The sequence below is a fragment of the Physeter macrocephalus genome, chromosome 8 (assembly GCF_002837175.3).
Source record: "Physeter macrocephalus isolate SW-GA chromosome 8, ASM283717v5, whole genome shotgun sequence".
Classification (NCBI taxonomy): domain Eukaryota; kingdom Metazoa; phylum Chordata; class Mammalia; order Artiodactyla; family Physeteridae; genus Physeter; species Physeter macrocephalus.
The window spans coordinates 25400757-25424596 of NC_041221.1; the positions used below are offsets into that span (position 1 = coordinate 25400757).

The 23840-nt window shown below is 41.6% G+C and overlaps 1 protein-coding gene across 3 annotated transcripts in view; it reads right to left on the minus strand.

The window, feature by feature from the left end:
• CTNND2 (catenin delta 2) overlaps nt 1–23840 on the minus strand; it is a 453358-nt gene that overhangs the window by 391247 nt on the left and 38271 nt on the right. For all 3 annotated transcript variants that reach the window (XM_007115618.2, XM_028492809.1, XM_024125559.1), the window contains one exon: nt 9535–9729. In XM_007115618.2, the coding sequence (XP_007115680.1) occupies nt 9535–9729 (195 nt within the window). The remainder of the gene's footprint in view (nt 1–9534; nt 9730–23840) is intronic.

Genomic DNA, 23840 nt, shown 5'->3' on the forward strand with positions numbered 1-23840 from the left:
AGCTCTCAAAGCTCCAGTTTCCTGATTGTAAAGTGAAGAGAAGACAGTGACCCCGTGCGATCATTGTTTGCTTTAAATGCATGAAATCGTTTAATGCCTAATATGTGCAAAATGTTAAACAAATGAGCTATTACTATTGCCTAACAATGCTGCAATCAGCTCACATTAGAAAAGGGATTGTATATTTTGCTTTGGAGTGAAAGGCCCTTGCCACTGGATGTCAGACTTTATAGCTCCTGTAAGCACTTCATTTGTGTGGACTCATATTTTGTCCAACAACTCTATAGAAGAACAAACATGTCATTCTCACCTTACAGGTGGGAAACTGAGGCACAGAGAGATGATATAACTTGCCCAAGTTTGCCTTATATTTAGTAGAGAAGGAATTCAACCCCTTGCACTCTGCTTCCAGAGTTTATGCTTACAGGTTTATAAGCTGAGCTAGGTTTATAACCTCAAATATGTGTATTACTGAATTACCTAACAGTGAGAAAACTTAGAAAAATGATGAGGCCTAAAATTAAGGGTAATGTCTACCAAAAGTACAGAGAAGAGACAGATTTATAATAGGAATCAACAATCTGAATATTCTACTGGAAGAAACTATTACACTGTGGTGGGCTAACTAATTTACACCATTTATCATTTAATTGAATTTACTGAGATATGCAGAAAAATCTAACTTTGTTCATTTATAGGAAAATCGAGAATATGATACATATAGTTATCTTAATTTTATTTTAAAATTTTTTGAGTCTTCGTTTAATCAGTGATACTACTATATTAAGAAAAAAAGAGAGTGGATTATGAAATTTAAGATGGGTAAACAACTTCCAGAAAGATCATATTTGAAGAAAAAAATCACAATCACATTTCTGTCACTTGACAAATGGCCTTTCAGAAGTATCATTCCTGAAGCCAGAAGTTTCAACTTTTTTAGGTCACAATAAATAGAGTACCTGATGAGAATTTCAAAATATAAATTTAGAACTCAAACTGATACTGTCAAATTCAAATAAATTAGAGACTGATCAATGCAAGGAAAATAACGCAAAATAGCAATACAAATGGGGAGAAAAATACACTCTTTTAAAGGGTAGGTTATATGATCATATAGAAGGAAATGCATGAGAAACTAAGAGATCTCAAACTAGCCATTGGTAATGTAACAATGTAATACTTTATATTTTTTTAAGCATGAGGTAAAAGAATGATTTCAACACGTTAAAACTGATTTCTCCCTTTTCGCCTTGCCTGTTCAGACTGCGGTGTGTTTGATGCAGACTGTGGCTCTCTATTAATACAGATAAGTGGATACCGATCACACCATTAAAAGAGTTTTCTTTAACACAAATTTTCCCTTAATTTCTGTCCTGTCATACTCGGTTGGCCGAAAAGTGCGTTCGGGTTTTTCGTAAGATGGTATATGGAGGAACCCAAAAGGACGTTATGGCCGACGTTTTCTCTCGTTTGAGTTTTAGAGCTCAGTTGACCAAATCACCCACCTTGGAGGATTACTCTATTCAACTGAACTTTCTTACGGCAGCAAACATTTGAAGTAAAAGGTGCTTTATCAGCTCTGTAAACACTCCTCTCTCTTCTCACCTGCGCCGCTAACAGCCCCTTCTCCCCTCAATAAGCTCTTCCAACTCAATGAATCACACTGCTGGTCTCTTTGGGGAGAGTTTAAAAGTAGCCTCTTCGGGGAGATTTTTAAAGTAGACTCTTCAGCAGTTGACCTGATACTTCACCTTCTCACGCTGTTCATGAAATTATATGTTTTCCAAAGAGCTACACAAATAAAGGTCTAGTGCGTAAAGGGAAAACAAATAGATGTTTTATGTGTTGTATTTTGTTTGAAAGAAGGGAAGGGAGATCCTTTTTAATAAAAGCAAACGTTCTATTTTGATGAGGATAGATGGTTACATCTATTATTTACTGACAATGGAAAAAAAGGAGAACAGAATAAAATACAAGACTCTGGCACATGAAGAAACTTGGGAGATGGACTATAAAGCAGGGTTCAACAGAAGAAAGAAAAAACATTTTTTTTGTTTTCGTATTATTTATCTTTGCTTTTATGTATATTTGTACAGAGAGAGATATGAAAACATAAAATACTTTTACACATGTTATAAAATACAAAGTCAGCAAACAATAAGCTGATTAAATAACATTCCTTCTGCAAGCTCAGAAAACAAAAATGGCTTAGGTGACAATGGGTCCAAAAACATGGCCTATATACCTTTAAAGTTATTACTTAAATAATAACAACTCTATCATTTCAGGGATGAGGAACCTTCACCACCCAATCCACTATATTCCCAATAGTATTATCATCTAGAACTGAATTATACATGTCTTCCAATTTTCTGTACGCTGCACAGGTTGGTCCAAGCTCAGCTCAATGGAAAAATATTCAAGGGTAAATTTAACATAATCTTTCAACGTCATATGTCATTATCTTTGTGGGGGAGAGGCGTTTAATGCAGGATTATTATTAGTGTTGATGTTGATTACTGGTGTTGATGTTGCTGTTTCTAAATTTTATCGACTGTTCGACCAGCAAACACTCTGTTCTCCTTCAGCTGTAATTAGACTTTGTATTTACACCATTTTAGGTGAGTTGATATAGGTAAGCACCTGGAAGCTCTTCCTGGTTTTAAGATGATATTTATCACTGGGCTCATTAAAAATTTCCAGTTGGGTAATCATGTGCCCCTGACTTTTTAGATTTAAAAGAGGTAAACATTTTAACTAAGAGGTTGTGGAGGATCTAATTTGACTTGCTCCAGTGGAAAGCAATCATTTTTACAATTTCAAGTAACAGCCTTTAATAAGTAATAAACTGTTAATATTCCACCTTTTGTGGACTCAAAAAATGAATTTCATTGAAAATGTTATTTATATTTTATTGAAGAATAGCAATAAAATTTTATGAATATGAAGGTTCTATGTAATCCCTCTATAACTTTATGAAGTATTGGCTATTACTGCAGAAAGTTAAGTTTTTTAAAAAATGCTTTCTCCATATGGGCAAATATTTTCATCCCATTCTTGTTTCTTGTTATGTCGCAGTATTTGTCAACCTCATAAGGATATTTAGCAGGTTTTCCCCTTGCAGCGTACCTACGCTAATTCATTCTTTATTAGAAGCTGACACCTTCATCACAGAAAGCTTATTTTCTCCACTCAGGATCACATTTATCCAAAAGGAAATGCATATGACTGTCAACCCAGCCAATGTTGGCCATTTTTGCTAGTTTAGAAAGATGTGTTTGAGGGGTTGTCAGAGTCAAGTATTTACGTTCATCAAATAACTCCTAAGTTGACAGTCATTGATATGTTTGAGTTTGAAATAAAAATCTGTGTCATCTTAATGACTTTAGCATAAGCAAATCTATGAGAGTCACACGTTCTTTGTCTGGCCGTGCTCCTTATTATATAAGCTCTGGTTTGGACAAGGCTTATCCCGGACAAAAGGTACGTTTTATTTAAACCGACGCCCAAATTAAAAGTGTGCCTCTTTAAATTTTCATTGTGCAAGAAGTAAAGACTCAGACGTTGGGTGGATGGTCCAGGAAGAGCAGGTGGGGATATCTGCTCTACTGCCCCACTCACCGCTCAGTGGCCTGGTCTTCTGCTGCAGCCACAGCATCCTGGCTCCTTGCCCAGGGAGACAGCACGGATGCATCTGATAAGAGGGTCCCCTCTGGGGGGCCCTGTTGAGTGGCCACCACTGCCGATTCAGGAAGTGACCCTTTTACGTTCTCTCGCGCTGCTAGATCTCCGGGGCCACCATGCTGGCTCCTATCTCAGTCCTGTCCTGGTGCCCCTAGGGGCAGCTGCTCTACTGTCTCTGCCACCCTACAAAGTCACATCTGGGCCCGGGGAGGCTGGGGGGTCGTCCTCTGAGCCTACTCCCTTCTGCTGGGACAGAGTGGGGGAAAAGGTCTGTGGTCCTTGTTGCCAACTAAAAGCTGGCACTTGCCACCTGCCTCTACAGGGATGAAATCACAAGCTGCTGCGACCGCTGACCTTCAACACCCCCGAAAGGAGTTCACGGTGGAGATGAGGAATGAGGCACTCTGTGCTCTGGGCAAAACTGGCAGAACAGGCCTTCAGATAGTTAGATACTTTCAGGGGAAGATTTTATGAGCCCACTTCTTGCATCTCCTCACATCTAGAAAAGCACTAAAATCATTAATGGTGACGTCTGCTCCTTGTGACTAGCAGTAAACTTCTGCAAAAAAATATGTGCTTGATTGCATGGACCCCCCCTTCACCAAAATCACATCTATACTGACCTTCCCCCGCCTGCCTCTTTGGACCAGGTCCTCAGAGCTATCTGAGCTGCTGTCTCCCAGGCTAGAGTCCTCATTTTGCCCCAAATAAAACTTAACTTACACCTCTCACGTTGTGCATGTATTTTTCAGTTGACATTGTCCAGCACTGGCTGGGGTGCCTGAGCAGGAAGGGTCAGAGCTAGGTCTGGGGTGCGGGCAGAACACCCTCTTCAGACCATGCTCCCTGGCACAGCCGTGGCCCCGAGTGCTGGCCCAGCTGAATAAAATCCAATTGATTTCTTGTGTGTGAGCTGTGAACCCTGTTGTATGTTTTACCATCCACCAGCCTGGAGCAGGAGAGGGGAGAAATGGCATTTGTCAACCCTGATTCTCTAACATGCACACAAACGTATACAAATGCACGTACGTAAGGCTCTGACGTTATGGTTAGGAGGCTTTTTGGTTTGGGAAAGGCTCAAGGACCTTTTTGAACACCCAAAGGTAGACTGTGCTTCTTGTCTGAATCGGGATCTAAGTCAGCCTTCATAATAAAGTAACAGGGGTGAGAGGGTAACTATGGTGGCCAAGACGGAGGGATGGAAAAAAAGATGGCGGTAGGTTGGGTATAGGGGGAGAAGCTGAGAAATCGCCTTTGGAGGGGAAGTTTAGGGAGCTTCAATCTGTCTCATCTTCGAGGACTACAGCTGTTTCCTGCTCTTCTCGGTATAGTCATCTTGGAGTATCTCTCAGCTCTAGCACAATCTATAACTCAGGATGGCCTTAGTGGTGTTTGGAAAGGGAGGCCCAGGGATGGGGTCAGCATGGGCCTGAGCAGGGATGGGAGAGAAGAATGGCCACAGGAGATAATGCCCGGGACCCTGAGCCAGGTGGAAGCAGAGCTGAAGCACTGAGGGACCAAGAGTGGGTACCACTTGAGTTACATGTTATCTAGGAAAGAAATGACAGTATGTGTTGTTTTTTTTTTTTTTTACAGTTAAGGTCATTTTAATTCTGCAATTGTATAAAGAGGACGGGAGTTTTTTTCCCAGTTTTTCCTGTGAGAGGAAAATACATATTAGTAAGAAAAATGATTTCAACTTAGTTGAATTTGTGCCAGATCTAAGCAAGTGAGGCAGGCATGCAAGAAACGAATTTGAATGGTTGACCGTTCAAAGGAGTTACTTTTGAGCCTCTGAGTCCAGTGTCACCAGTTGAGGGATGTCCTCTTCTCTTTCGCAATGATCCTGCTTGCTTAATTTTGAATATGTTCTATTTTTTTTTTTGGTGCTTTTCTTAATACTCTGTCTTCATTTTTGTCTGGAATATTCATTTAGCCTTTAATATATTACCTTCTGTTACCAGTTATTTTTTCCTATTTTAGGTCCTTCCCTGAAACTAAAATGAGCGTGCGTGACGACAAGGAGTTGGTTTAAGCTTCTTGGGACCTGAAGCCCCTCGAGCACATGGTTTGTTTTCAACAGATATTATCTGACTAACACAGGACACAGGAAATCCTGACGCTCTCGAGATGAAAATGGATGTATATTTATTTTGTTTTTGAATGATGATTTTTACAAATGCAGGCTCAACCAAGATGACTGGTAAGAGCCCAGGTCCCAGGGCAAAACTGCCTGGGTGTGAAGGTTTAAAGACTGGCTCCATACAACCCGCGTGACCTTGTGCAGATTACTCAACATCTCTGTGCCTCAGTATTCTGATGCGTAAAGTGAGCACCATAATAGCACCTCCTTCATAGGGCGGTTCTGAGGATTAGTAAATACATTCAAAGCACTGAGAACCATCACTGAAAGTGGCGACGGGCTGTATGCTTTGTCATCCTGTCTCACCTGCTCGATGCTATGGCACCACCTAGTAATTCCCAAATTGTTAAGGCCAATACACTTGACTTCACTCCCAAGTGCGGATTCCCTCAAGAGCAGCAAGTGGCCTTCAATTCCCCTGCCCCACTCTCCTGGAAGTATCCTCTGGAAATGCTCTACAGATGGAACTGAAGGACCCCCGGCCAGTGGCCTTACTTCACAGCAGAGAGGTAAGGCTGAAGAGTCACCTTGGCCACCGATCTGAGCCAAAAGCCAGTGACCCTGGAGCAGTTCAGGTCTAACAGGCCTCGTAAGAACCTGTCCTCTTCTCCCAAGGAATTAGGGTATTTGCTCTGACTCTGGAAGCTTCTTAAAGGTCTGTACCAGTGGTGGCACTAAGTGTGGGGTGTGTAGAGCACAGGGGATGTGAAAAATAACCCTCTGGATATGGAAAAGCAATCATTTTTTTTTTAACTTTATTTTTAATTTTTTTGGTTGCACTGCGCGGCTTGTGGGATCTTAGTTCACCGATCAGGGATCGAACCGGGGCCCCTGACAGTGAGAGCACGGTGTCCTAACCACTGGACCGCCAGGGAATTCCTGGGAAAACAATCTTAAAATGTTTCTTTATTGAAGTTTAATCTTGCCTTTACTAGATATAATTTAATACTATTGTATAATATGTATGTAATTTATAAGTGAGAGATATATACCCGTATTAAAAGCATTTTCTCAAACATGTGGGTTCTGATAGAGACAGTTCCTGGAGGTGCAGGGTTAGCTGGGAAAGGGTAAGGACTTGAAATGAATTCAGGATAGAAATAGGGAGTAACCTGAGCAGGTGTGAGGGAGAGAGGGCTTGTGGCTTTATGCTTAGGAGCTGGAGAGGTGGCTTCTCCCCACCTGTCCCCAAGAGACCACCCATGCACTTCTGGAAATTTCCATAGTGTTGTGGAAATCAGCATATTTCCTCAAAAGTGCCTCAGGTTCAAAGATGCGGGCAGGGAGGGTGTCTTGGGCATCTGGATGGCACACCTCAACGGATCTCGGCCAGGGCAGAGGTTACTGTTACCGGGAAAGGGCTGGGCAAACAGATTGTCCCCTCTGAAGCTTTCAGAGGACACTCCTGCCTTCTCTCAGAGGAGAGATAGGAGAAAAACACTCGTTTATTCATTCAGCCTGGTTCTCCACTGATGGCTTAGAACACGGGTCAGCAAACTTCTGTAAAGGGCCAGTAAGTATTCGCAGCTTGACCAACCATATGGTCTCTGTCACTATTCACCTGGGCTGCTGCAGGGTGACAGCAACTACAGATGATCTGGAAACCAAAGGGTGGGGCTGTATTCCAATAACTGTTTATGGACTCTGAAATTCGGATGTCATTTGACTTTTACATATCCCCAAATATTATCCCTCTTTTGACTGCAAACCATTTAAAAATGTGACAGTCGTTTTTAACGCCCAAGCACTACTACAACAGGTGACGAGCTGTATTTAGACTGTGAGCCATAGTTTGCCAACCCCTGGCTTAGAGAAAACACTACTTTTGTTGTCGTCATTGTTCTTTTTTTTTTTTTTTAAGTGTGAACATCATTCCTGGTCCTTAATTTGCGATCGACGAATGAAATAGTTTTTCCTATTGTAGCTAATTTTTCATTAAACCTCCAGAAGTTTACCAACGAGAGCTAATTCTAAAAGCCTATGAATATGGAACAGAGAACCAACATAATCCCTTTTGCTGTCAGTTTTTCTTCAAATTAGATATTGAATGTCACCGAGATTGTTATCTTTGTCTTTTATAAGCAGTGGGTGGAAATAAAATTACCCTAGTTAATAATATGCAACAAGCTAAATGTTAAAATAGCCCAGCCTCAGACTGGAGTAGATTTAGCAGGCTGAAGGTGAGAGAAACTCTGACAGAAGAATAAATGGGTATTCTTTCTACCTAAACTAAGATACGTACTATTAACACTGGATGGCATTTACAATGTCAAGAGTAAAATCAAGGAGTGTTTGCTGCTTTTCTTCCTATGAATGCAGTGAAATACTGAAATGTAAATATCAATAATCACCTAGAAAAGCAACGTAGCTTGCCTGGATTTCAAACCATATAATTTAGTATCATAATGTAGTTTAACAAAATTGCTATGATCTACTTCTTGGGAACTGGTTACAACAGTCTGAAGATGCAGCACCTGGTGCCAAGACCTGGACCAGAGCTTCCGCACCCCCATACCTCGGCCCCTGCCTGGGATAATGTGTATCATTAAAAATGAAGGAGACAGCTCTACTGTCTGCAAACCAGCAGCATAATGTTTTCTAAGTTAACTTAGCCATGGGAGGCTTTAGAGGAGTGCAATTCTCAGTATCTTCTTAATGATATTGATTTTACAGTTAAGATAAGTGTGCTCTAGCACATTTAATCATGACATTTGACCAGTTATTTTGCAAATGGCTTTATGTTCTGGAAAACACTTTTCCTTCTTCACGTGGCCTAAGGTTGTGTCAATTCAAAATATATATTTAATCCAGGAAAGATATACAGTTGACTGAACCATATGCAATTGCCAATAATTGACTTTTCAGAAATAATTTCATATGATTCAACCTAATAGTGTGTATGAAATAAACTCTCAGTTGGCTTCACAAAATATGCAAAGCCCAATGTTTTGGCTTTACAAAACATTTTTTAGTAAATATGCTTCTTTCCCACCAAGCGTGTCAAACAGGTAGGCTGTCTCATTAAAAAAAACACTTACCAGCATGAGGCATATGCCTTTATATGTCCTGTATAGTGACTGTGCTTTCCTAAAAGTAGTTATATTCATTAAATACGTTAATAATGATGTACAAAAAATTGGTACTGCTTCCTTTGATTTGCCTGTGTGACAAAATGAGCTGACAACCCCCCTGTACTTATTTCATTTACAATCTACTCAGGGAGCTAAAGTGGAGTCATATTTGGTTTCTATCCTCATCACAAACATTAACGAGAGAAGCAGGTCATATCATAATGCTTCTGAGGAAACAGGACACGGACACACACACACACACACACACACACACACACACACACACACCCCTTTCACAAGGGAGTGTTCTTTAAGCTTCCAAGCAGGCCCACCCCTCTGTGGACAAGCCACCCTTCTGTGGACAGAACCCCGTCTGTGGACAGGCCCGCCCTCTGTGGACAGGCCCCCCTCTGTGGACAAGCCACCCCTCTGTGGACAGAACCCCGTCTGTGGACAGGCCCGCCCTCTGTGGACAGGCCCACCCCTCTGTGGTCAGGCCCGCCCTCTGTGGACAGGCCCCCCTCTGTGGACAAGCCACCCCTCTGTGGACAGGCCCACCCTCTGTGGTCAGGCCCGCCCTCTGTGGACAGGCCCGCCCTCTGTGGACAGGCCCCCATCGGGGTCCTGAATACACACCTGTGCTCGTGCGGTACGTGCCCGTGTGTGCTGGCGGCAGAGGGTCCCCCTGGCTCTGGCTGAGACTCCTCATGGGGGCCTTCTGATAGACGCGGTCTTCATAGATGGGGTCTATGTGGTGCTCTGGGGACTGCAGGGCCCGCAGCTCCGGGCCCAGGTGGCCATGCTGGCTGGTGTATGAGGCCCGGGACCCAGCTGAAAGGAATGGACAAGGAGACAGTAAGACCCGACCGACATTCAAACAGAACTTGTTTTAACAAAGACATATTTGAATTTGGGGGGGGGACAGGAATGTTGAAATCTGCAGAAAATCAAATGAATGGCAGCAAGAGGTCAAGCTAATCAGCTTATCTGCATTACCCAGCTGCCTTGCTTTGCTCCCAAACCTGATCTCTGTATAAGGATGATAATGATTCTGAGATAAATCCGCATTGAACAGGGCCAGTGAAACAGCATTTTTCCCAGCCTAACGAATGTAGGTTTCCTCACTAAAGAAATCAGGCAGACTGAAGTCAAACCTAAACAGCTCTTATTATCCCTTAGTCCTTGCACCTGAAATTTTACAACAGGAATTCTTATTTAAAACGATGAGCAAATGCATAAGCCATGGTGGCGAGTCATCTTGACGTTGTTCTAGAAAAGTGGACCAGAATTTGTTCTCATCAGCAGTTTTTCCCTGGACAATGAATGAACCAAAATGTTCAGACTTACAGCAGTCTGAATCCCTGAGACAAGCAGATTTTAAAGAAAAAGGATTTCAAGTTACGTTTTCCTTTACTCTTACCCTCCAAATTGAAGGATCTGCATTTAGTCTACCTTGCTCTGAAACAGCTCAAATGGTTGCCACAAACTGGTTTAATTTATAAATCGAGGCTACACAGCATTTGCCTGTAGTGTTCGTAAATCCTGATTTGTGTCTTTTTTTGTTTTCTTTTCTTTCTTGCACTGTATAGGAAGAGGTGTGGCTTTGAAGCAGTGCTGTGGGACAGGGGTCTCTGCGCAAGAGGAAACACTCTCATGAGGGTTAAGAGCTTGAGTTGACACACGAAAAAGAAGACGTTGACTGAGAGCGAATATTTCGTCCGAGGGAAAGCCAGAGTCACGGGAGTAGACATGCCAGGAGAATCATCTCCACGGGGGATGGAGTGGAGGACATCTAGGGACAGTGAAGGGGCATTAAGGAGAGACGGTTATCTAACAATGGTGAGTACAGGACACACACAAAACCCAAACAGGGCTACAGATGATTTTAGCAAAGACCCTTCAGCTAACTCTCCAAAGCTAATAACCCGCAAGGCACGCTGGGATTTAACTGTCAACTGCCTTTGAATAGTCCCAACTGGGAGCCCTCCATTCCAGCTTAAAGTAAGAGGGAGTTGGAATTCCTTGATTTTGGTAGTGTTTGTGGACAGTTCTCCCTCTGTCCTGCTGCCTCCCGGCCTTCACCGGAGGCCACCTTAAAGCCAACATCTTCAATGCTCAATGATTGGGCTGCTGCTTCAGAATGATCTAACCCCAAAGATTTTCATATTCTTGTCTAGTATATTTGAGGACAAAGCCATTCAAAAGTTTTGAAGTTGCCAACAGATAAATGTTTTACTGGTATACTTTACACAGGCTGCTTTACATTTAAATCAACAGAGTATAGAGCAATTCTGAAGGACTGGGGCAGTGCTAAGACTTCTATGAATTCAGTCTGGATAACAATCACTGAATGTTTTGAGGAAAGGAAGGGAATCAAGTAGGCAAGTTCCTTACCTTTCCCTTTGCTAGTAATTAAATAAGTTCTGATTTAGAGCGCGTTCAGATGAGTGATAGATTCAAAATAACTGTTTTACATAATTAGGTTCATTGCATCTGATTTATCAAATGCCAACATCACACTGAATATTATCACATGCTCATATTTTCCAGGAATCTATTTAAGTACGATATGCCTTGAGTTCCTGCTGTCAGTTCTACCTCTGAAGGTTTTGATAATATTGCCAAGGACTTACAAGTGTAAAAAACAAGGAAACAGTCATTACATCCAAATGTCATATAGTTAAATAAAAGTTATCCATCCCTGGTAGATTTAGAGGTGTAACTTTATCACCATTCCTTGATTCTAAGCAGCTAAAAATATCCAACAATGAACAGTAAAAGGACCTGCTGATCTTTTAAGTGGCGACATGAGCTGAGGGTATGTGTGAAAATCCTCTTCTTATAAGCATTTACTGGGCATTAGGAAATTTTTATTAGTATCATAAATCAGAAATTAATGACCAAGGGTCCTAGGCAAGGAGGAAGAATCTTAAGATAAGGCCTACCTCTGTGGATATCAGAATTTCTATGTGCTGGTATTAAGAAAAATGCAATAGTACAATTATTAAATATTTGAAGAGTATACTACACTTTTTTATTAGCATGCTTTTGATAGAACCGTAAGTTCATAGTGTTTCCCTGTGGAGACACTTGTACAAAATACCTTTGCATATTTAAGCATTATGCATAGAGCTAAGGCATTTTAAACCAAGCATTGTTTGCACTCCTTTTATCCACTGTGGTCAGGTTTTAGTTGCCCGTGGCTGGGTGGGCACAGTTAATGGGAAGAGAGACAGAACTAGGAGAAAAAAGAGGGGCAAGGAACTAAAGGCTAAAAGTGCAACTTCTGGAATTCATGCCCTCTACCACTCTTGCTCAAGAAAGAACATATCAGGCCCCTACTAACAAGGCCTGTTTTATTTTGGGCAATTTCAAGAAAAAAAAAAAATCTCACACAATCTCTTCTCCGAACACGCTCCAAAATTTCATGAGATGGTGTATACGTTTGCTGATTCAAAGAGAATACACTTTTCTTGACACATGCGCCCCAGTGTTCATTGCAGCACTATTTACAATAGCCAGGACATGGAAGCAACCTAAATGTCCATCAACAGAGGAATGGATAAAGAAGATGTGGTGTATATATACAATAGAATATTACTCAGCCATAAAAAGGAATGAAATTGTACCCTTTGCAGAGACGTGGATGGACCTAGATACTGTCATACAGAGTGAAGTAAGTCAGAAAGAGAAAAGCAAATATCGTATATTAACGCATATATGTAGAATCTTAAAAAATGGTATAGATGAACTTACTTGCAAAGCAGAAGTAGAGACACGGACGTAGAGAACAAACGTATCGACACCAAGGGGGGAAGGTGGGGGTGGGATGAATTGGGAGACTGGGATTGACATATATCCACTACTATGTATAAAATAGATAACTAATGAGAACTCACTGTATAGCACAGGGAACTCTCTACTCAGTGCCTGTGGTGACCTAAATGGGAAGGAAATCCAAGGAAGAGGGGATATATGTATACATGTGGCTGATTCACTTTACTGCACAGCAGAAACTAACACAACATTGTAAAGCAACTATACTCCAATTTAAAAACAAGAAAAAAAAGAAAATATGCTTTTCTTTAGTAGCAATTTTCTTTTACCGTCACGTTCTATTTGACAGTGAGCACTCAGCGTTAACACTGGACTCAAAACACCACTAGTAAACATCTGCATCTTTGCCGGAAACTGGAACAATGTTAACAAGAAAAAACGCTGGAGAAACTCTGACTTCGTTAAAATGTCACAGATGTCCAGGCCAATTATGTTGGTGGAGAACAATTCTGAGAGCCTCACCTTGACCAAGCTGAGGGCTCAGAACCGCAGTGTGACAAAGGGCAATGGAAACATGGATGGGCCCAAGAGAAAAGGGAAAGCAGACCCCATGGACCAACCCAACTGCATCAACCGGTCCCCCGCCATTGCAGACCCAGGTCATGCAAGTATAATACCTGTGTCCAGACTTTATGACCAGTTTCTGCCACAACGCTTACAGCATCCAATGTTAACCTTTCAATGCTACCATAGGCTTTTACTCGTCCTACTTCTCCTCTTCAGAAGACCAAGTTTGGGTCTAGAGAGCCCAGGCCCTGGCAGTGTTCATATACAGTATGTTTCTGAAATCAGTGGGTTTGAAGACTCACATCTGAAGCATGAATGATCAGCTTACAGGCTAAGAGAGGTTATGATCCAGGAGGGCTGAAGGGTAGTGTAACAACCACATGGGTGCTCTGTGCAGGCCAGGCCCTCCTGCAGGTCCAGGAGCCCCGGAGGACCGGGAAGAACCTGCACATTGATGTAGGAACAGGCTTGAGACACTTGCTGCACAAGAGCTACCATGTGTCCTAGGACCTCAGTCACTGGCCCACTGCTGCTAGGGCTGACTTGGAAGGATGGTCAGATGGCTCAGAACAGGTCACTCCTGGCCACTCGGCTGTGGTGTTGGTAATGGGAGGTGAGAGGAAAGGTTCAGTTCTGTGGCAGAGATGTGTAACCAAGCAGGCCCCTATGGGGTCTTCCTGGGACAGACCCCTCCCCCCATGTCCTCTGCTGTAGCTCCTCTCTGAAGTACCTTGATAACAGTATCTTATGCACGCTTCCTGAGTTGTTTTACAGATGCTAAAACCACCACCAAATGGAAGAAATTAACTACTGGATGACCGTGAGCCTACAGGTGCCTAAGGATTGATAATGTTAACTGTCCTGTTACCTCACCATCAACCAATCAGAGAACTGTGCACGATCACATACCCTGTGACCCCCTCCCTCACTTGGCTTTTAAAAATGCTTTGCTGAAACCCTTCAGGGAGTTTGGGGTATCTTGAGCACGAGCCACCCATTCTCCTTGCTTGGCCTTGGCCCTGCAATAGACCTTTCTCTGATCCAATCGCTGACATTTGGGTTTGTCTGGCCTCACTGTGCGGTGGGCACGGGAACTTGCGTTGGGTAACAGATGGAGGTATGGGCTCCAGGGGCTCAGAGGAAAGACTGGACCCTGGAGAGCAGAGGGGCCCTAGACCTGGGACACCCCCTGGAGCTCTGGAGCTACCTTTACTCCAGCACCACCACTTACAGGAGCAACTCCTACACAGAAGTGTAAGCAGGTAGGTTAGGGGGTCCCTGGAGAAAGAGAACCAGGAATGGCTTTCTTGACAGAAGAGAAGCCATTTTGTGATCTACGCCTGGCTACAGTGCTTGCAGTTGACCGGGTCTCAGTAATTAGTGATCTTAAGGGAGGGAATGCAGAAACAAGGGAGGAGCATGCAAGAAACAACAGTGCAGCCTTGGGGCAGGGTCCTGGTTCCTTAAGGGATATACATAATAACATACCTTTGAGTTTTGCAGAAACTAAAACCCTCACCCAGGCAGAGGATGGAAGGATGATGCTGACCTTCCTGACTTCAATCAGCTAAAGCTTGGCCTCTGTCAACCTGTGCCCCAATTCTGTGCTGAATTCTCCTCTGCTCAAGCCCCCTCATGAATATGCATGGACCCTTAGCTTAAAACGTCCCCAGTTTTGCTGTTTCGGGAGACTCTGCTTTGGCAAAGATCCCGTGTTCTCCTTATTCACTGCAAGTAATAAATCTTCCCTCTCCCTGCTCTTTGGCTTGGTTGTGGCTATTGGCTCGACACCCACCAAGAAGTGAACCCAGTTTTCGGGGAACAGAAGCTTGAAAGCATGGCTGCCCCTCCGATTCTGCACACAAAAGGGGGCCTTAGGAGCACAGACGTATAATGTCCAACAGTTTGAAGTAAACTCAAATAGCATCTAAAGTAGTAATTCTACTGCTCTCTTCTTGTGTCATTTTTTTCCCAAACAAACTGAAATAGGGAGACATGATTTGGGCTCCAGATCTGTGTTTAACCAGCTGGGCAAATCAAGGCAAGTCATTGAACCTCTCTGAGCCCTGGTTACCTCTAGTGTAAAAATACAAATAATAGTACATGTGTTTGTATGACATGGCATTGTGGGAGGATCAAGGTCAGAGAAATCTGTGTGAAGGGCTCTGCAATTGATAAAGCAGTGTCAAAATAGGTATTCTCACATCATTCGATCTTAGAATCAAGAAACCGTTATCTCATGAAAATACATCTTTTGATTCTAAAACACTATAATTGAAACTATCAAACTATCAAAAACAACTTAAGAGATTTAATTGTGAAATATTATAAATGGAAAAAAAACCTGATAATTTTGTGAAGTATTATTGGAAAATGTAAATTTTAAGGTTTTATTTTTTCTTAAAAAATTAATGTTGCTTTCTAATGGATAATTGTAAAGAATGAAGGAATGAATGAAGTTCAAAGGGAAAGAAATATTGAAATAACCAAGAGAAGGTGGAATCCTTTTTAGAAAGGGATATGGCATAAATTAAACCTGCTGAGCCAAGATAACAAACATCTGCTGATCCAGAAGGAAGCCAGCGAAGGACTTGCAGGGAGTTCTTGCCATGGAAAATAATTACAAGGCTGAAAGGGTAAAGTGTCCTCACTGCCTTGCTTGTCTCACGCCTCCAGCCCACACAGAGAGAACCCAACAGGCTCTGTTCCATTGGACCAGCAATAGAAAACACTTCTAGACTGATTTGCAAATAAATTTCTACTTGCTAGATTTTACATAGAGCGTTTACCCGTGCCAGTTAATCCATATTGATTGATTGATACGTTCACTCATTTAACACATATTTACTGAGTGAGCAACTTCTAGGAGTTTTGGGCACCAAGATGCTTAAGACACACAAGGTCCCTGGCCTTGAAAACAAGTCAGTCATCACATTTAGAGATAAAGGTACTGAAGGAAAATAAAGTAGGGTGGGGAGGGTAGACAGTGTCGGAGGGTATACTGTTTTCATATGGTGGTCAAGAAAGTTCTTCATGAGGATCTGACATTTCAGCAGAAGACTTCTTAAGGGAGCCGTGCTGGAGGAAGATCCATGTGTTTCTCAGATAGAGGGGACCAGAAGTGAGAGCAAAGGCCCTCTGTCGGAGAGTCAATTCAGAATACTTCCGAAGAGATTTTATCATCTATTTAATCCATATTGTTTTTTAAAAGAAATGTCAGTTAGTATACGAACTCTTTGTAAGTTCATACAACAACTGATTATAAAAACTGAATAGATATTTTTTAACTCACAATTTCACAATCACAGTAACCATATTTTCAGCAAAAGGATTTGAAATATTCAACAGGAGATCACACATAGGAACTCATGAGAACTGCATGACCAAAGATTCAGCTCAAATACATATATATATGCGTATATATATACACACACACATACATACATATATATACACACATATATACATATATACACACACACATACATATATACACACACATACATACATAGATATATTTGAATTTTCATTCCTTAGAATATGATTAGTTCTCAAATCTTCATTTCTTCCTTGCAGAATCATCTGCGAGACTTTGAAACACTGATTCCCGAACACAACCCCCAAAAGATTCTAACTCAGTCCATCTAAGCGCGGAGCGGCGAGAGGTGCATTTAATGGGCACCCCATGCCTCGTCACTCTACCACAGGGATCACCCTGACAGCCTCCCTGTCCCAGAGAAATCAAAGAGAGAGGAGACAGGCATATCCGAAAGAAATCAGTATCTAATGCGTTACAACCCTCAATTTACCATCTCTTGCTTCCTTCAAATAATATCATTTACTACCACGTTATGCCAATTACTTTACTGAACAGAACAAAACAAATTCATTCTGTTTTTCACTGGGACCCATTCACATTCTCTTATTTCTATACTATACAATCTCTGGCTCTCTAATTCAATGTGAATTCACTTGCTTTTGCAAAGAAACAATGTTTGCAGGTTTTCATTTGGAAATGTCAGTATTAGGTTCTTAAGGACACACTGCCATTGACCTGTTCTCTTCAAATTTGGGAGGCAGTTTCATATGCTCATTTGCAAAGAGATGGAAGGAGGAAAAGAAGGACCTAAATGACATACCGGTCAGTGGACCAGAGCAAGCTGACTCGATGAGTCTGTGACCAGGTGGCAGAGCGGAGTGCTTTCATTTCTGAGATAAAGAGCTGTCTTCAGAAGAAGAGCTATAACCTTCTTGTGCTATGAAGTAAAGTCCAAAGTAAAATCTAAGAATTCAGGGTTTTTTAAAAAAAATTCTGTGTGCAATCAGTTCATGCATTGCTATTTTGTTAGTGAAACCACATCTTTGAAGGGCAAAATAGGACTTTAATAGAGACACATAGAGCCTGGAATAAAAGCAGATTTCCCCTCGCAAATGCCCACTGCACCTCTGCCTTGCTGAATGCTCTGATTTCAGGGTATGTTCCCTGCAGATATGTTGGCAACACCGGGCGACGTGGCCAAGCAGCATGGCCTGTGTAGGCAGAACGCCTTCCCTCTGGGAGAGTTTATGGCTTTGACCTAGTTATTCTGTGGACTTTGAACTTCTTAAAAAGTCTGGCTTGATATTTGTTATCATTAAACTCCTGGGAGAAAAATGACCTCAGCAAAAGCACTTTCAGAAATACAAAAGGTCACATAATTTTGGTTAACTTTTTAATATCATAAATGGGTTCTAAGTAAATTGCCAAGAGATGCAAATATTACACCTTAGATGTAAGAAATGCTCGCCATGATACTTACTTGATTTATTCTTGATTTTTGTTTTTTGACACAAAGCAAAATTCCAAAATCTACTTCCTACTCCTATGCCAATTCACATATTAATTTCAGTACTTAAAGGACCCTCAAATATTTCCTGTATATCTTGAGTCAAGTCCATGCACTAAATTTCATTTGCAAATGATCATCATTCACTGAATTAGTTTGACATCTTACCTCATATTGTTATAAATGTTAAAATATATGGACACATTTCCTATACTATAGGCTACGAGCCATATTTGTTTGGAAGGGAGATTATTTATTCATTTGTATTCAATGGTAAAACTGTACTGAAGCTTAATAATTTCAATGTAACAAACAGGCCATCTGATGATATAAAATGATTCTATGACAAGTCTGTTTTGGAAAGCAAAAAAATTTCCTCCTGTTTCATCTTCTTCATAAATCCTAGATTTTTCCTATATTTTGCCAACGTGATACAGCTTTGCTGCTATCACGAAGAACTTGAACGCTCAAACGGTCTCTGACAATGAATAAACGCAGAAGCATTTGCTTCTGTAATTTTCTTGATAAAGTTTCCAATACAACTTATTGTAATTACGACACTTTACCTCACCTTTTACCAAATGAATACTGTCATCTATTGGGGCTCAAATACTTTCCAGTGAGAATAATTTAAAGGCCAAAATCCCTGGTCAGGATGCAGCAGTAAGTGTGCCCCTGTGATCTTATCCCCTTGTCTTTCCTCCCTAACCACAAGCATTTCTTCCCAAGCTGTTAGAAAAATAGGCTTCTTTTGTTCAATTCCTTTTGTGACAGGCAGGAATGCACAAAGTGATGAGACAGTGGTAATAAAGCATGAGTAATGTGGAGTCTGACATCTTTGCATTCTTCGGATGGACCATTTCCATTTTTATTTTCAGTCCGGGGTCACGTGGCTCCCTGTCCACACTGAACTGGATGATGTTCTGTGTCAACTCACACATAGCTCCAAGTAAAGAGCCTGTGGAAACCTACTTGTCTAAGATGGTACTAGCACTAGTGAAACACACAACATAGACAGTGGTGGTTTGGCGCCCGTCTGTTTTTGGTTTCTTATCTCAGGGTAGGTAGAGAGTAGCTCTGAGTGGACTAGCTGTGTATTTCAGTATTTCTCAAAATGTCACGGGCATACGAGTCCCCTGATTAACATTCAGGTTCTGACTCATCAGGTTTGGGGAAGGGCCTGAGGTCCTGCATTTTTAACAAGGTCTTGGGCAATTTTGGTGTTGCTGGTCCACAGACCACCCTTTGAGAAGCCAGGACTTAACTGATTCAGCTATGGATGTACATCTTGGTTGCTAGACGTTTTCAACTTTGGCATCCTTCTGGAGCCCTGGAGATAGTCTCACATCCACACAGATACTCTTCTTCATCAACAAGGCAGATAAAACTCAACGAGTGTCATTTTATCTCTCCACAGATGCTTCTCAATACCCCACCAGCGCAATGTGCCAACAGTACATCTGGAGTCTGGCTTCCAGACCCAATCGCTAGGGACAGTTACGAATCTTTCCAAGAAAAGAATCCAGGACAAGGTGCTCCTGACCCATCTTTTTTGTTCTATCGAGATGCAAAGACAGACTTCATCTGGGAGGGATGGGAAATCTTCATTCTGCTTTCCAAAGAGCTGACTGCTGTGGGAACTAAAGCTCAGTTTTCATTTTTGGGCATGTGGTTTCTGCCCATCAAAGGGCACAGAGGAAATTCTCAATGTATGGATAAGGAGAAGGGTTGTATCAGGCAAAAGTAAGCTAAGATATGCAATTTTCTTCATAAATTGCTTTAAATATTTTGAAAAATATCTGAACTAAGATGTTCTGCATCTCAGCTTCTTAAACAGAGGCCTTTTACTCAGATTGTACTAGATATACCATAGATAGATGTATACATTCCTTTTCAAAAATTTGATATTTAGCTGATAAAACGCAAACTTCAAATGTATTCTCCCTGTATCATTTTTCTCCTGCTTTCTATGTTTCACCAATACCCACGGAATGGCGTTAGTGATAATTCCAGAAGCAGAAGACACCATTAACTCACGACATAATTTTGGGGGGAAAAATGGCAAATAAGCTGTTTCATAGATTAGTCATTCTCTATATTTACATTTTATAATTTCTGTATATCAACACTTTTATTAAAGTTTTATTACTTTACTCAGCATAATACTTGGCACCCAAAAAAAGAGTTTAAGAGGACAGGAATTATGCTGTGTAACAAACAGTTCCGAGGACTAAAATTCTTCCTTGATTCTTTTCTGGTAAAAGCTTTAATACGTGTATGTGTGTGTTTCAGAATCCAGTTAGTCACTGAATTACACATGAATAATTACTATTTGAATACAAGTTATATTAAAACATTAACTCCCTAATAAACGCATGATTGATGAGGCCTATTAATTCTCCCACCCATTTTTTTTGGTCTGTTACGTTATCCAAAGAAGTTACTGCTAACCACCAATTGCTATGGTACAGTAGTGATGTTACTGGTGCTTTCCTAGTACAGAAATGTGTATTGATTCTTCCAGTGCAGAACCAATACGCTAGAAGACTGTCAAGGTGAAGGGTCTGTTCGTGGCAGTGTCAACCACAATCAGCTACTGACTCAGCCCCAGAGGGGACTGTGGCATGATCTGATTCTAACCAGCTGAGCTTATGACCTAAATGAATACGTATGTGTGCGCGTGCATGCGCCTATGTGTGCACTTATCTCCTAGGGCAGGTTTTGACCCCTTGCACATGTTGCCAGTCCATTCAAGGTGAGCTAGGGTTGAAGCCAGAAACACCAAGGAATGCAGGCAGGTATCATTCCAGATCAGGACGGGCTCCCCCTCTTTAATAGTATGGCACCCATGGGCCCAGGCACCATCCAGGAAGCCAGACAGGAAACATCAATGCTATCAAGTATGTGTGAAGATATTTACAAGCAAATAGAAATTTGAAGCGCTGCTCAAGTCCACTGGGTCAAGACCATTAATGGTTTTCTTTGGTTCCTTTGCTGCCAAGTCTCTACCTGCAGGTTCCTGGGCAGGTCCTTAGCATATACAGACGCCACAGAATAAGCAGTCTGTTTTTATGATCGCTTTCGTCTCTGGAGTTACACACAGGGAGCTGCTAGCTCTCCAGGTGAGCCTATGACATTCCACGGACTGCTGTCTGGGCGTCTGTTAATACTGTGATACCTAAAGACATAGGAAGCCACTTTCCAAGCACTGGGAAACTGAGAGGTGAGAGGACAGGCATTTTACCCTTCAGATTTTTAATACCCATTGAGCCAAGTTCTTCTGTTAGCTGTTGGTAATTTTTTCATATTTCACTCACTTTGGGGAGAACCTGGTATCTCTGTGTTCATGCTTCGCTTTGTACTAAGGATGATTTCCAATTATCAGTGGGACGTAACACTTTCACCAACTAGCTAGCTTTATAGTAGCTAGTTGAAGACATTTGTTGAATAGCTACTAGATGAGGCGTGGTGAGGAGTTCTGAAATATGCAGAGGGCTCAGCTGCCCTCAGGGAGCCCATAAACGCACTTATTTCAATGCTCTGCCTCTTCCGATTGCAGGAAAATTCAGGATACTTTCTTCTTTGTAGCAAAGTCAGTGCTTTTGTAATACACAGCACAAAAAATACATATATTGATCAATAGATCTGCTTGAGATTAGCATTTAGATATTGTAGGTATTTCACTTTAGTTATCCCATGGCAAATGCAAAGTCTTATCCATATATAAAACTACCCCCCCCACACATATATATATACACACACATATATGTGTGTGTATATATACATACACATGGGTGTGTGCATAGTGATTTTTGTCATACATTTAGAATATAGATAATAAGTAGAAATATGTATTATACATAACATATATATTATGTATAACATGGACTAAATATATGACAAATTTTTTAAAATTACAAAATGCAATTGATACAACATTGTAAGTCAGCTATATTTCAATAAAATAAATTTTAAAAAATTATAAAATGCACATGGGTTAAATATTGTGGTGGGAGGGATTCTGATGCAGGCTTGGTTGCAAATGAACTCCATTTTGAGAGATTATGAGTTATTAATTATCGAAGGTTATTTACACAGCTACTAAAACTACTGGTCTCTCCATAATCCCTCTTGCTTAGATAAAAAGAAAAAGTGTTTAAAAGAAGCCTCATACTTATTAAGGCAGAGATATTGGTTAACTAGGATCATTGATACTTAAAGTGAGTGGCTACCACAGACACCTGTTTGCCCAAATTAACCCACACCGGTGACCTAAAATGTGTAAGCACTGCCGAGGAACCAAGGCATATTTTACCATCAATGTCCCATTGACCCTAAGTTCAGAGGCACGGAGTCTGAAGAGTGGAGGAAGCTCACACCATGGGGTCAGATACAAGCTAGGCTTTCTCATTGTTGGGTGCTGGAGACCCCCTAGGAAGCCACAGTCCAGGTGACCAACCAAGGCAGGACTGCGTGTGTCTTTGTGTCTCTCTCTTCCCATCCTATCACTTCCTTCTCTGATTCGACATTATATCTAAAAGCATTTTGCCAGCAGACTCCTATTTCTACCAGCCGTCCACGTGATCTGCAGCACTGAAGAAATAAGACGGGTTTCTAGACTTCAGGACCAGAGAAACATCTGGCTGAACATTACCTGGCCTGTTTCTCAATGAGGGAAAAGGGGATTGTCCTGAGAGTTGGCTCATTTCTGGGGCTGGAGAACTTGTCCCTTTTTTTTTTTTTTTTTAATTTTTATTGGAGTATAGTTGATTTACAATGTTGTGTTAGTTTCAGGTGTACAGCAAACTGAATCAGTTATACATATACACATATCCATTCTTCTTTAGATTCTTTTCCCATATAGGTCATTACAGAGTATTAAGAAGAATTCCCTGTGCTCTACAGTAGGTCCTTATTTTTATCTATGTATCTATCTATCTATCCATCCATCCATCCATCCATCCATCCATCCATCCATCCATCCATTTTTGGCCTCACCACGCAGCATCAGGTCCTTATTTTAATCCGTTCCTCTTCAAACCCCTCACACCCTCACCTTGCCTCCATGTCCATCATCTCAAATAGTCATTCCCATACTCCTGGGGTCCTAATCGCAAGTGAAAAGAAGCTTACAAGGTGTTCTGGTGAATTTATTCTTTCAAAAAAATCTCATGGACACTTATTTTTTTTAAAAGTGGGATAAAAGTCTCTATTCAGAAAAACCAAAACCCATCCCTAGCTCCCCTGTGCTTCCTGAATGTGGTCAGACCTCCTCAGAGCCAAGCTCAGGAGAGCAGACCTCAGACCACGTGTGGCTTTGACCTCACGTACATCCCCGGTGCCCGCCCTAAGCTCTACCTTAAACCTGCATGGACTCAGGGCACCACTGGACACTTACCCATAACCCATATGTAGCCCGTCCCTCCCTCGCTAGACCTCGTTCTCCTACTTGACTGAACCTGTCCTGTTGCACTTCGTGCAACTCCCCCTCAGATGCTGCCTTCTTCAAGAGCCCGTTCCTGATCCTCCTACCTGGATGTGCCTCTCCCTCCACGGATGCCCCCAGCCCTTGGTCCTCTCTCACAGCTCTTGGTGTCCCAAGATACTTCTGAACTGATGTCACTCCTACCCGCTTCCAGTCAAGGGAGACCCCTGGAGTCATGACTTGCATTGTATGTATAGTGAATGCCTAGTAGAGCTGCGCTGACATCATGATTCTCCATAGTAACAATACTTATTTATTGGGCCCTTTTTTTTTTTTTTTTTTTTTTT